This window comes from Chiloscyllium punctatum, chromosome 46, assembly GCF_047496795.1.
Source record: "Chiloscyllium punctatum isolate Juve2018m chromosome 46, sChiPun1.3, whole genome shotgun sequence".
Taxonomy (NCBI): Eukaryota; Metazoa; Chordata; class Chondrichthyes; order Orectolobiformes; family Hemiscylliidae; genus Chiloscyllium; species Chiloscyllium punctatum.
This window is the reverse complement of record NC_092784.1, coordinates 60,259,611-60,272,041: the sequence shown is the minus strand read 5'-3', so window position 1 is coordinate 60,272,041 and position 12,431 is coordinate 60,259,611. Positions and strand designations below refer to the sequence as shown.

Genomic DNA, 12,431 nt, shown 5'->3' with positions numbered 1-12,431 from the left:
ACTGAGGTAAAAACAATAATTAAATCAAATCAAATGAAAAGGAGCCTGGGTAATCCAATATGGAGGATGGGAAAAATTGTGGCTGAAAGAGTTGCTCCTTTTTTGAGGTATTTTCAATGTTGGAGCTGATTTCCTAGAATGTTTGGAGCAATAATTACTGTTTTATAAACTGTATCATTGTTTGACTTAGCAGGGAACCTGCACAGCTGCCTGACCCAGCAGGGAACCTGCACAGCTGTCTGACCCAGCAGGGAACCTGCACAGCTGCCTGACCCAGCATGGAACCTGCACAGCTGCCTGACCCAGCAGGGAACCTGCACAGCTGTCTGACCCAGCAGGGAACCTGCACAGCTGCCTGACCCAGCATGGAACCTGCACAGCTGTCTGACCCAGCAGGGAACCTGCACAGCTGCCTGACCCAGCATGGAACCTACACAGCTGTCTAACCCAGCAGGGAACCTGCACAGCTGTCTAACCCAGCAGGGAACCTGCACAGCTGCCTGACCCAGCATGGAACCTGCACAGCTGTCTAACCCAGCAGGGAACCTGCACAGCTGTCTAACCCAGCATGGAACCTGCACAGCTGTCTGACCCAGCATGGAACCTGCACAGCTGTCTAACCCAGCAGGGAACCCGCACAGCTGTCTGACCCAGCATGGAACCTGCACAGCTGCCTGACCCAGCAGGGAACCTGCACAGCTGTCTGACCCAGCATGGAACCTGCACAGCTGTCTGACCCAGCAGGGAACCTGCACAGCTGCCTGACCCAGTATGGAACCTGCACAGCTGTCTGACCCAGCAGGGAACCTGCACAGCTGCCTGACCCAGTATGGAACCTGCACAGCTGTCTGACCCAGCAGGGAACCCGCACAGCTGTCTAACCCAGCATGGAACCTGCCCAGCTGTCTAACCCAGCAGGGAACCTGCACAGCTGCTGCTTCTGCTGTTTAGTAACAGTTTCACTGGACATTGGAGTTAGTTCTAAGAAAAATAAACAAACAGTGAAACTCACAGCCGTCATGTCGTCGGTGATGTGTGTATGGAATAACCTGCCAGAGGAAGTGGAGGAGGCTGGTACAGTTACAACATTTAAGAGGCATTTGGATGGGTATATGAATAGAAAGGGTTTGGAGGGACATTGGTTGAGAGTGTGGTGCTGGAAAAGCACAGCAAGTCAGGCAATATCTGAGGAGCTGGAGTATCAATGCTTTGGGCATAAACCCTTCATCAGGAATTTAGAGGGATATGGGCCAAGTGCTAGCAAATGAAACTAGATTAAGTTAGGATATCTGGTCGGCATGGATGAGTTGGACCGAAGGGTCTGTTTCCATGCTGTACATCTGTTTGACTCTAAACCAAATTAACTTGAATCTGTGCCTCTCAGCTCCTGCCAATCTGTAGGTGGCGCTGCATTGGGAGGGTCAGTGTGTCCGCCCAGCCTGCGGATGGCGCTGTGTTTGGAGGGCACTATGCCTCCCCCGGAATGAGGGAGACACTGTGTTGGGATTTCACTGTGTCCGCCCAGCCTGCGGGTGGCGGTGTGTTGGGAGGTCACTGTGCCCGCCCGGCCTGTGGGTAGCGCTGTGTTGGGTGGTCAATGTGCCCTCCCCAGCCTGTGGGTGGCGCTGCGTTGGGAGGTCACTGTGCCCTCCCAGCCTGCGGGTGGCGCTGTGTTGGGAGGTCACTGTACCCGCCCAGCCTGTGGGTGGCGCTGTGTTGGGAGGTCACTGTGCCCTCCCAGCCTGCGGGTGGCGCTGTGTTGGGAGGTCACTGTGCCCGCCCGGCCTGTGGGTGGCGCTGTGTTGGGAGGTCACTGTGCCCGCCCGGCCTGTGGGTGGCGCTGTGTTGGGAGGTCACTGTACCCGCCCAGCCTGCGGGTGGCGCTGCGTTGGGAGGTCACTGTGCCCGCCCGGCCTGTGGGTGGTGGTGTGTTGGGAGGTCACTGTACCCGCCCAGCCTGTGGGTGGCGCTGCGTTGGGAGGTCACTGTGCCCGCCCAGCCTGTGGGTGGCGCTGCGTTGGGAGGTCACTGTGCCCGCCCGGCCTGTGGGTGGCGCTGCGTTGGGAGGTCACTGTGCCCTCCCAGCCTGCGGGTGGGCGCTGTGTTGGGAGGACCGCGGCCTACCTCAGGCTCTCTGGCGGTGCTCCGGCTGCTGTTCCCGCATGGATTTCGAGTGAGTCCGGCTCTGGGTCTGGGGCGGCCCGGGGGGAGGGTGTGAGATTCAGTCACTAACCGGAGCCTGTTTTCTTTTCTCTTTGGCAGCTCGAAGCCGAGTTGGGCGGATCAGGTGGAGGAGGAGGGAGATGAGGGTAAGGAGCAGGCCCCAGGCCCGAGCCCGGGGCCCAGGGACCGGCACGTGGGAGCGGCTCCGAGTCCGAGCTTCCGGGCCCCCAGCCCCGACCCCAGCGAAGCTCACACTGAACATGATCAGGACCCTCTGGGTCACTGGGCTATTCAACTGCGGAGAGCATCACCGCCCGGTCCCCCGGATATTGGGAGGGGAGGGAGGGAGGGGGGGGGGGGATGTGGGGGGGAGAGACAGGGGACGGGGTGGGGGGCGCGGGGGGAGGTGTGGGAGGGGAAGCAGAGAGAGAGATAGGGAAGGATGATATAGAGGGTGAGGGAACAGAGAGGGGGGGGGATGGGGGGGGTGAGGGAACAGAGAGTGGGGGGTGGGGGTGAGGGAACAGAGAGTGGGGGGTGGGGGTGAGGGAACAGAGAGGGGGGGGTGGGGGGGTGAGGGAACAGAGAGGGGGGGGTGGGGGGGTGAGGGAACAGAGAGGGGGGGGTGGGGGGGGTGAGGGAACAGAGAGGGGGGGGATGGGGGGGTGAGGGAACAGAGAGTGGGGGGTGGGGGTGAGGGAACAGAGAGGGGGGGGATGGGGGGGGTGAGGGAACAGAGAGGGGGGGTGGGGGGGTGAGGGAACAGAGAGGGGGGGGATGGGGGGGTGAGGGAACAGAGAGTGGGGGGTGGGGGTGTGAGGGAACAGAGAGGGGGGGGTGGGGGTGTGAGGGAACAGAGAGGGGGGGGTGGGGGGGGGTGAGGGAACAGAGAGGGGGGGGTGGGGGGGTGAGGGAACAGAGAGGGGGGGGTGGGGGGGTGAGGGAACAGAGAGGGGGGGGATGGGGGGGTGAGGGAACAGAGAGTGGGGGGTGGGGGTGAGGGAACAGAGAGGGGGGGATGGGGGGGTGAGGGAACAGAGAGTGGGGGGTGGGGGTGAGGGAACAGAGAGGGGGGGTGGGGGTGGGGGTGAGGGAACAGAGAGGGGGGGTGGGGGTGGGGGTGAGGGAACAGAGAGGGGGGGGGTGGGGGTGAGGGAACGGAGAGGGGGGGGATTGGGGGGTGAGGGAACGGAGAGGGGGGGGATGGGGGGGTGAGGGAACAGAGAGGGGGGGGTGGGGGGGTGAGGGAACAGAGAGGGGGGGGTGGGGGGGTGAGGGAACAGAGAGGGGGGGGGTGGGGGGGTGAGGGAACAGAGAGGAGGGGGGTGGGGGGGTGAGGGAACAGAGAGGGGGGGGTGGGGGTGAGGGAACGGAGAGGGGGGGGATGGGGGGGTGAGGGAACAGAGAGGGGGATGGGGGGGTGAGGGAACGGAGAGGGGGGGTGGGGGTGAGGGAACGGAGGGGGGGGTGGGGGTGAGGGAACGGAGAGGGGGGGGATGGGGGGGTGAGGGAACAGAGGGGGGGATGGGGGGGTGAGGGAACAGAGAGTGGGGGGGTGAGGGAACGGAGAGGGGGGGTGGGGGGTGAGGGAACGGAGAGGGGGGGTGGGGGTGAGGGAACGGAGAGGGGGGTGGGGGTGAGGGAACGGAGGGGGGGATGGGGGGTGAGGGAACGGAGGGGGGGATGGGGGGTGAGGGAACGGAGGGGGGGATGGGGGGTGAGGGAACGGAGGGGGGGGTGGGGGTGAGGGAACGGAGGGGGGGATGGGGGTGAGGATGTGGAGGGGGTGCAGGGGCGGTGGGTGAGGGCGGGTGGGTGGAAAGGAGTGAAGGGATAGGGGGGTTGGGGCTGGGCAGAGTGAGGGGCACAGGGAGTGGGAATCAGTTACTGGGAGGGAGGAGTACAGGAAGGGTAGAGGGGTACAAGAGGAGTGAGAAAGTTGGGGGGAGGGGTAACGGAAAGTCAGGCAGAAAGGGCAAGGGGGAGATAGTGGGTACAGGGAGAGAAAGAGATAATTATGGAGAGAAGAAGGAGGAATGAGCAGGATTGGATATGGGGTGGTAGGGACACTGGGAGACTAAGGAATGGGGTAGGTGAACAAGGTGGGATCTGGGGTGCATGGTATCTTCCAAACTGTGTTCTCCCTAGTTGAAACTGTGGAGCAGTCTTAAGTATGTACACTCACCAGCGCAACCATTGTAGAGTTTGTTCATTAACAGAAAGTTTGCTGTTATTTTGTTCGCCAAGCTGGGAATTTGTGTTGCAGATGTTTTGTCCCCTGCCTAGGTGACGTCCTCAGTGCTTGGGAGCCTCCTGTGAAGTGCACTTAGACAGGGGACGAAATGTCTGCAACACAAATTCCCAGCTCGGCGAACACAACCACAACAACGAGCACCCGAGCTACAAATCTTCTCACAAACTTTGAGTATGCTGTTATTTTCATATCACATTGACAACCTACACTTCTGTGGTGCCTTTAATTAAGGGTGCTTTGTGGGATAATCTAACAAAATTTGAGCTGTAGACCAAAACTGTATATGACACTCTAGATTTATCTGATTGAGACCCTGGTGTAGGAGACAGGTCAGGAATCAGACTGTGGCCTTTTGATGTTGGTGGTGGTCTGTGCCACTTGCTGACTGCTGTTTTATTTGACTCCTTTTCCCTTTGTACCGAGTGAGCTGGCAATGTGGCATTGGGGTGCTGTTAGCATGTTGCTCAGCTTCACAACCAATACGAAAATGTATCCCCTCATTAACGTGAGCTTTTGACTATCTTTAGGTCCCCTGCCTTCACCTAAGGAACTGATCAAAGGGAATATCAAAACTATTATTGAGTACAAAATCGATGAAGATGGCAAGAAAGTGAAGGTGAGGATTTTTCAGTGCTCAGGAATCCAGTATTGACCAGAGTTAAATCAAAATCTATACTTCCCATCTCCAAACTGGAAGACTTGTGTAGGTACATAGAAAATCCTAGCTGTCAAGCTGGTTTCTTGTTGCCCTGAGATTGGGACCTTAGCAAGAATCCATCTCTTGGAACTCTGTCCTTGTTCCTGGATTGTTAACATTTAGAAAGCCCTCTGGCTCTGGAAAACTCCACGCCACTGTTAAGTGGGAAAGTTTAACCGCACTGTGATCTCAGTAACTCTTTGAGTTGCTCAGTGGTTTGAGCACCAGGCTAATCCGGAAAATCTGGCATCAGTCTGAGAATTTTGATGCAGGTTTTTAAAAATCTGGGAATGAAAACGTTGGTGTCAGTAAAAGTGACCATGCAGTTGGTCCTAATGGTTATAAAAGTATAGGCCCTTTTGTAATGTCTGTTTAGCCAGAAGCCTGATGGTAGTGTCCTGGGCTGGGCCTGTGTGTAATTCACGGAGCCACGTTCACACTAAACAAAGCCTTTTGGCCTTGGAAATCTCTGCTGACTGTCGCGAGCAATCCAGTCAGTCCCTCCTCTTTCTCATAACCCTGCAATTTATTTTCCTTTTGAAATCATGTATCATCCCTGTGTCTGCCACCATCATATGCAGCAAGGTAGGTTTTGCTGCATCAGCATTTCTTTGGGGCCTGTATGAATCAGTGTGCCTGGACTGCACGCCCATGTTAGTTCCCCTCTGAAGTGCTTGAAGAGGAAGGTTCCCCACCATGTCCAGCCCCCTCAGCAATGGGTGATAAATATTGGCCTCGTCATTGGGAGATTGTAAGCTGAAGGTTCATTTCTGAAGTTATTACCTGGAACTTACTGAAAAATATTGAACCTTTATTTTCAGATTATCCGCACCTTCAGAATTGAAACAAGGAAAGCTTCAAAAGCAGTGGCCAGGCGAAAAGTGAGTTTCTGTATGAGCACATCCTGATCAAACAATGCCTTTTTAAAGCTTATGTACTTGGACATTGTTGCCGTAAGGATTGACTGTTTACTTGGTAAGATATGAACTGATTAATTCCACATGTGAGTGTGTGCACATTGTGTATTCAGTTGACTTTGAATGAATAACTAAATATCACTTACCAGTAAAGACTGGTTCTCAAATTAAGATCATACGTTTGTTAGTAGATATTGAGTTCAGTTTTCTGTGTGTTTTAAGTATTGAATTGTCAGTCTGCTGATTTTTTGCTGATGACAGCCCTTAGAAAACTGTACAATACAGCACAGGAAGAGGCCCTTCGGCCCACCAAGCCTGCGCTGATTCTGACCCTTATTTAGACCCACTACTTATTGCCCATAAGTGGTTTCTACCCCCCTGTTTGCCTCCTGTTCATGTGTCGACCAAGATACACCTTAAATGTTGCTAGCATGCCTGCTTCCCCCACCTCCACTGACAGTGTGTTGCAGGCACCCACCACCCTCTGTGTGAATCATTTTCCCTGCACTTCTCCCCTAACCTTTCCCCTTCTCACCTTGAATCTCTGCTCTCTTGTAATTGACCTTTCCACGCTGGGGGGAAAAAAACCCTCTGATTATCCACCCGATCTAAGGCTCTCATAATTTTGTAAACTTCTATCAGGTCGCCCCTCAGCCTCCAGTGAAAACAATCCAAGTTAATCCAACCTTTCCTCATAACCAAAACCCTCCAGACTAGGCAACATCCTGGCAAACCTTCTGGGCACCCTCTCCAAAACAGCCCCTTCCTTCTGGTAATGTGGTGACCAGAACTGCATGCATTATTCCAAATGTGGCCTATCTAAAGTTTTATACAGCTGCAAAATAACTTGCTAACTTTGACATTGGATGTCCCAGTTGATGGGGTCTCATGTGATGGTGAATGAACAAACTCACAAAATCAGCTTCTTGATCAGTTGGGAAAACTGATCTGGTTACAGGCAGATAGTGAGATTCCTGGTGCTATGGCTGGAGGCAAGAGCTTTCTGAAATCACCATCAGTATGGTTAACAGAGGAACCTGGTGGGATCCTGTGCTGTCTGGTAACGAGGTAGGTTGCATCTAGTGAAAAGCCTACAATTGAAGTTATACTTACTGAAATGAAAGCAAAATACTGTGATACTGTCTATCTTAAACAAACGTAGAGAATGCTGGAGAAAATCAGCCGGTCTTTGGAGAGCGAAACAGTTAACATTGAGTCTGATATGACTCCTCTTCAGCTGAGTTTCTGCAGCATTTTCTGTTACTGTTGCTGCACAGGCAGCAGCCAAACAGATGCAGTGTCTGAGCCGCGTGTCAGGAGAAGCCTGGCAGAGAAGTGAAGGTTCACGGAATTAGAGCAGGAAGAGGGAAATTGAACCCTGTCAAATATTTGACACTGCTATCTGAAACAAAGACTAGCATTTATACAGAACACTCTGAAGATGTACAGGTCAGGGTGGATTGGCCACGCTAAATTGCCCGTAGTGTAAGGTGCATTAGTCAGAGGGAAATGGGTCTGGGTGGGTTACTATTCGGGGGGGTCGGTGTGGACTGGTTGGGCCAAAGGGCCCGTTTCTACACTGTAGGGAATCTAATCTTTCATCACCTCAGGCTGTCTGAAAGTCTGACTGATTGATTGTTTTACTAACTTTCCTCCCCTATAGAACTGGAAAAAATTTGGCACATCAGAATATGACCCTCCCGGTCCGAATGTCGCTACAACAACGGTCAGTGATGATGTCTACATGACCTTCATCACCAGCAAAGAGGTACGCACAAAGATCGAACTTCAGAGAAGTCAATGTTTCAGCAGCCCCTTGGGCTCAGTAGCTATTTTATAAAACCATGGCTGATCCAACTGTGGCTTCAAATCCCCATTCCAGCCTACTCCCAATAACCTCTCAGTCCCAACAAAAAACTCCTGAAAAATATTCACACTCTGTTTCCACTGACATTTGAGGAAGAGAGTTCCAGACATTTGGCACCCTAAGAAACGATACTGCTTCACCTGTCTTTTAAATTAATCACCCTTTAGTTTTAATTGGTGATTCTGCCCCAAGAGGAAACATGGGTGGGACACACATGGGTGGGGCATCGTGCGTACTATGTTGGTCAAACCACATCACTGCTTAGCACAGGCTGTTTGACTTCTCCTCTCTGACATATCGAATTGTACAATGCTATTCTTCAGCCTATTATGTAACACCATAATTCAGTCTATTGTTAAATACCAGCTTTTTAAAAGAACTGCCTGCTTATTCCCACTGACCTGCTCTTGCCCCAAAACAGAGTAATTTTTGTGCTTTTCAAATCCAGACATACGCAGGTTAGGTGGATTAACCACGGGAAATGTAGGGTTACAGGGAAAGGCTCAGTGAGTGAGTCCTCAGAGACTCCGTCTGGACTTGTTGGGCCAAATGGCCTGTTTCTATACTTGTGGAGATTCTATGGAATTATACTCCAGTTCCCCTTTGACAGTCTTAATTAAATCGGTTTCCACCGCTCTCAAAGGCAGCACTGCCCAGATTATCACAATTGACTGGTTAAAAAAGAAAACAAATTCTCCCCTCTGGTTCTTCTGCCAATTATCTTAAATCTGTGTCCTGTGGTTTACAATCCTTCAGGCAGGGGTTCTCTTAATGTACTGTGCTGATTGGAACATCGCAATTCAATCTCATTTTCAATCCTCTGCTATAAGGAAAACAACCTCCTCATCTCTGGTTTCTGCACAATTCTGAACTCCAGGTCCCAGTATTCTCACCAAGGCCTTAATGTGATACCCAGACTTGAACACGATATTCAGCTTAAGCTAACTTACAATTATTAGCAATTTAGCCCTTGTACTCTGTGTCTCAATTGATAATGGCCTGCGTGAATCCCATTGTAAATTATGTACTAGTAGAATCTACAGTGACCAAAACCTGGGACAAACTGTGTGGTAAATGGAGGTACGAATTGACCAGTGTAAAGGCAAGCCAGTATGGATAAACATGCAACTGGAGTTAAGGGTCAGTTCAGCCATTGTCCGATAGAATGACTGACACTGGGGTTGAAAAGCTACTTCCTGTTAATTTGGAGGCCTGTTAGATTCCATTCACAACGTTTAAAAACATTCCTGTGTATGTATTTACTTTTATCCTTCTTCTCCAGGTTTGCATGCCTTTTCATTTGGGTATATTTCAGTCACTGCTAGCTGTACTTTTACACCTTTTTATAGGATTTGAATAACACTGAAGAGGATGACCCCATGACCAAACTGAAAGGCCAGAAGATTGTGTCATGTCGAATTTGTAAAGGGGACCACTGGACGACTCGCTGTCCATACAAAGACACCCTGGGACCAATGCAGAAGGAATTAGCTGAGCAGCTTGGACTCTCCACCTCTGAGAAGGAAAAGGGCTCAGGTACAGACAGGCTTCAAGCACATTCACCTTGTAGGAGGATTTCATGTTCTGCGTGTTATTCGTACCCCCCGTTCTCCTGAAGGAGCTGATTCCACTTAGATTGGTTTCAATGTTATTGGCACACTAACTTTCTCATTTTTCCTTTCTGAGCTGGGACTGTGTTGAAGGTTATAATCGGGGGAAAAATTACTTGTAAACCTGATCCTGTCAGTGAATGGGATCAACTGTAGATACCCTGGCTCATTGGTTTATTTTCTACATCCGAAAGAGCTGGGGGCATTTAACATTTAAATCGGGATAAATTTACAGTCCTGGAATTAAACGTGATTAGCCTTGCTGGAGGGAGAGGTGAACTTATCCAATCAAGTCCCTCCAGCTACTAGTTGATAACCAGGTAAAGATGCCAATTTTATTATTTTCTCATTCTGACGGATGGTGATCAGAGAGGCGGCTTTTCCAGCAGCATTTGATGCACTATCACCTACAACCAGGTGATGGCACTAGTGTTCCCTCCAGTGCAGTCCCTGTGTTTATATTTTTGTTCACTTGTTCAGGAGAGAAAGCAAACAGTGTGCAGGAGCATGAAGTGGTGTTGGTTCCTGCTTTACTGAAAGTAACTGTTAAACAGTCTGTCTCGTTATTTGCTCCCAGAATCTGAACCAGTCCAACCAGCTCAGAGTAAGACTGGGAAATACGTTCCGCCCAGTTTACGAGATGGAGCTAATCGGCGTGGGGAGTCAATGCAGACAAATCGCAGAGGTGAGGATATATTGCTTCAAACATTAAACATCTTTCAGATGTCACATTAGCCTTTGAAATAAAAAACATTTCCCTTGCTGACTGTCATCCCTTATCCCTGTCATATAATTCATGGGAGGGGAGCCTTTATTTTTCAGCTTCTGACCCCCTAAGATGGTGTTGTTAACAGTGTGTTTTCCGTTCCACAGCGGATGACAATGCCACAATCCGTGTGACTAACCTTTCAGAGGACACCCGAGAGACTGACCTGCAGGAGCTGTTCCGGCCTTTTGGCTCCATTTCTAGGATCTACCTGGCTAAGGACAAGAATACTGGCCAATCCAAGGTATGACCATTAGTGCTGACGCTGTATTTAAAGTCAATATCACCTTGCTGTTTATTCTTTTATTTCTAACATTTGGTTTACTTTATACTTTGTTTTCAGGGATTTGCCTTTATTAGTTTCCATCGACGTGAGGATGCTGCCAGAGCCATTGCCGGGGTCTCAGGCTTTGGTTACGATCACTTAATCCTGAACGTGGAATGGGCGAAGTAAGTGGTGCAAATGTTTGGTCTGATGTTTTGTCATGACCCACTACGGGAAAGGGTGCTTTCTGAGCTCCATTACTCGCAGACTTATTGCAGCCGTTAATGATTCAATTAAATTACTAAGTGTACCTGCTTACCTGTCTGACTCAGGTTGTTTGAGAACACTGACCAGATTTCTGTACTGAAGAAGTTACTATTTATTGCCACAAAAAAAATGCATGATCAAATTTGTGGGTGGCACAGTGGTTAGCACTGCTTCCTCACAGCGCCAGAGACCCAGGTTCAATTCCCTTCTCAGGCAACTGTCTGTGTGGAGTTTGTACATTCTCTCCGTGTCTGCGTGGGTTTCCTCCGGTGCTCCAGTTTCTTCCCACAGCCCAAAGATGTGCAGGTTAGGTGAATTGGCTATGCTAAATTGTCCGTAGTGTTAGGTGAATGTAGGTGGGTTGCTCTTTGGACTTGTTGGGCCGAAGGGCCTGTTTCCACACAGTAAGTAATCTAATCTAATGTAATTAACTCTGCTAGCCTAAGCTCCATTCCCTTCGTGAGCCACTACCCCCATACACAGATGCTTCTTGATGGAGTAAAAAATACGAGGGCATTAATGGCACCAGTCCCCTACAGGATTTGATTAGCTTCTCTTTGCTTCTAGGTCCTTTTGATTTTCATATCCTTTTTTTTTGCTGCATGTGGAAAGGTTTGAGACAATTACTCAAGTCACTGGTTAGAGGCAGCAGTTTCTAGCAAATGGGAGAGCATCTCTTTGATTTTGTTACTTCACTGCAGAGAGAGATCATATCTCATGGGAGTCTGGAAACTTCTGCCTCTCACATACAAGCTACCCACCTACCCCAGGAACCAGGGAGGTGCTGTCCGTGCACATGACTCTTGACCTCTACATTTGGTCCTAATTGTAAAACCATGCTGCCATTATCTTTTGTGAAGCACACTGATAACACTGTGGTCAGTCATATTGGCACAAGGTCAGCCTATAGTTACAAATGTGCAGAATATATCTAATGGAACCCAATAATACACACCAGAGCAGGTGCCATGGATACATTTTAATCTTTCAAAACTGTCTTCCTAATCTAATGGTTTTGTTTTTTGACTAATGTACTGGTTAAAATGTATCATTGGATTAAATCGCAAGTAATTTTTAAATATCCATTTCAATAACTTATTAAACAATGTGTATCGCTGCATTTTCATTCTCACTACCTTTATATTTTATTCAGTTTAGTACACTGACAATTTCAGTTGTATCATTGATTTAACTTAATTGATTAAGAATTAATAACACTTGAACTCATGTTTTATCTGATAATGTAAATCTTGTTTCAATTTTTCTTTTACAGGCCATCAAACAGTTGAGAAATAATTGATGAGATGGAGTAGACTTTAAGCAGAAGTTGTTCTGTTAATTGTTAACAGTACTAAATAAAATTTCTGTACTGGCCATTTGTCTTGGACTTATTGAAGGTGAACCTCAGAAGTCTCTTCTGCTCAGTTCTGCATGTAAAATAAGCAGGTTGCCATAGTAAAGTCGTCAATTTTTTTTTCCAGTCAATTTGCTCAATGGAAGCTAGAAAAGTGTGTTCAGGATTTGAAAAGGGCAGAGTGATGGATGTGACAATTACAACATGTAAATTTAATCTGGATAGGTATATAGAAAGGAACGCTTAGAAAGATATGAGGCCAAGTGGAACT

At 49.7% G+C, this 12,431-nt stretch overlaps 1 protein-coding gene across 1 annotated transcript; it reads left to right on the top strand.

Annotated features, from left to right (window-relative positions):
- The first annotated feature begins 2,057 nt into the window (after positions 1-2,057).
- Positions 2,058-12,180, top strand: eif3g (eukaryotic translation initiation factor 3, subunit G). The gene is made up of 10 exons (XM_072564407.1): positions 2,058-2,173; positions 2,263-2,309; positions 4,945-5,033; positions 5,936-5,995; positions 7,695-7,799; positions 9,248-9,434; positions 10,086-10,193; positions 10,382-10,518; positions 10,618-10,724; positions 12,080-12,180. The coding sequence occupies exons 1-10, from the start codon at positions 2,163-2,165 to the stop codon at positions 12,093-12,095; spliced, it is 867 nt and encodes a 288-aa protein (XP_072420508.1). The 5' UTR covers positions 2,058-2,162; the 3' UTR covers positions 12,096-12,180.
- The last annotated feature ends 251 nt before the right edge of the window (positions 12,181-12,431 follow it).

Bases quoted from the DNA above. Each gene is read 5' to 3' on its own strand.
- eif3g (XM_072564407.1), top strand. The intron at 2,310-4,944 runs GTAAGGAGCAGG...GACTATCTTTAG, and splicing joins GGAGGAGGAGGGAGATGAGG to GTCCCCTGCCTTCACCTAAG. The intron at 9,435-10,085 runs GTACAGACAGGC...ATTTGCTCCCAG, and splicing joins TGAGAAGGAAAAGGGCTCAG to AATCTGAACCAGTCCAACCA.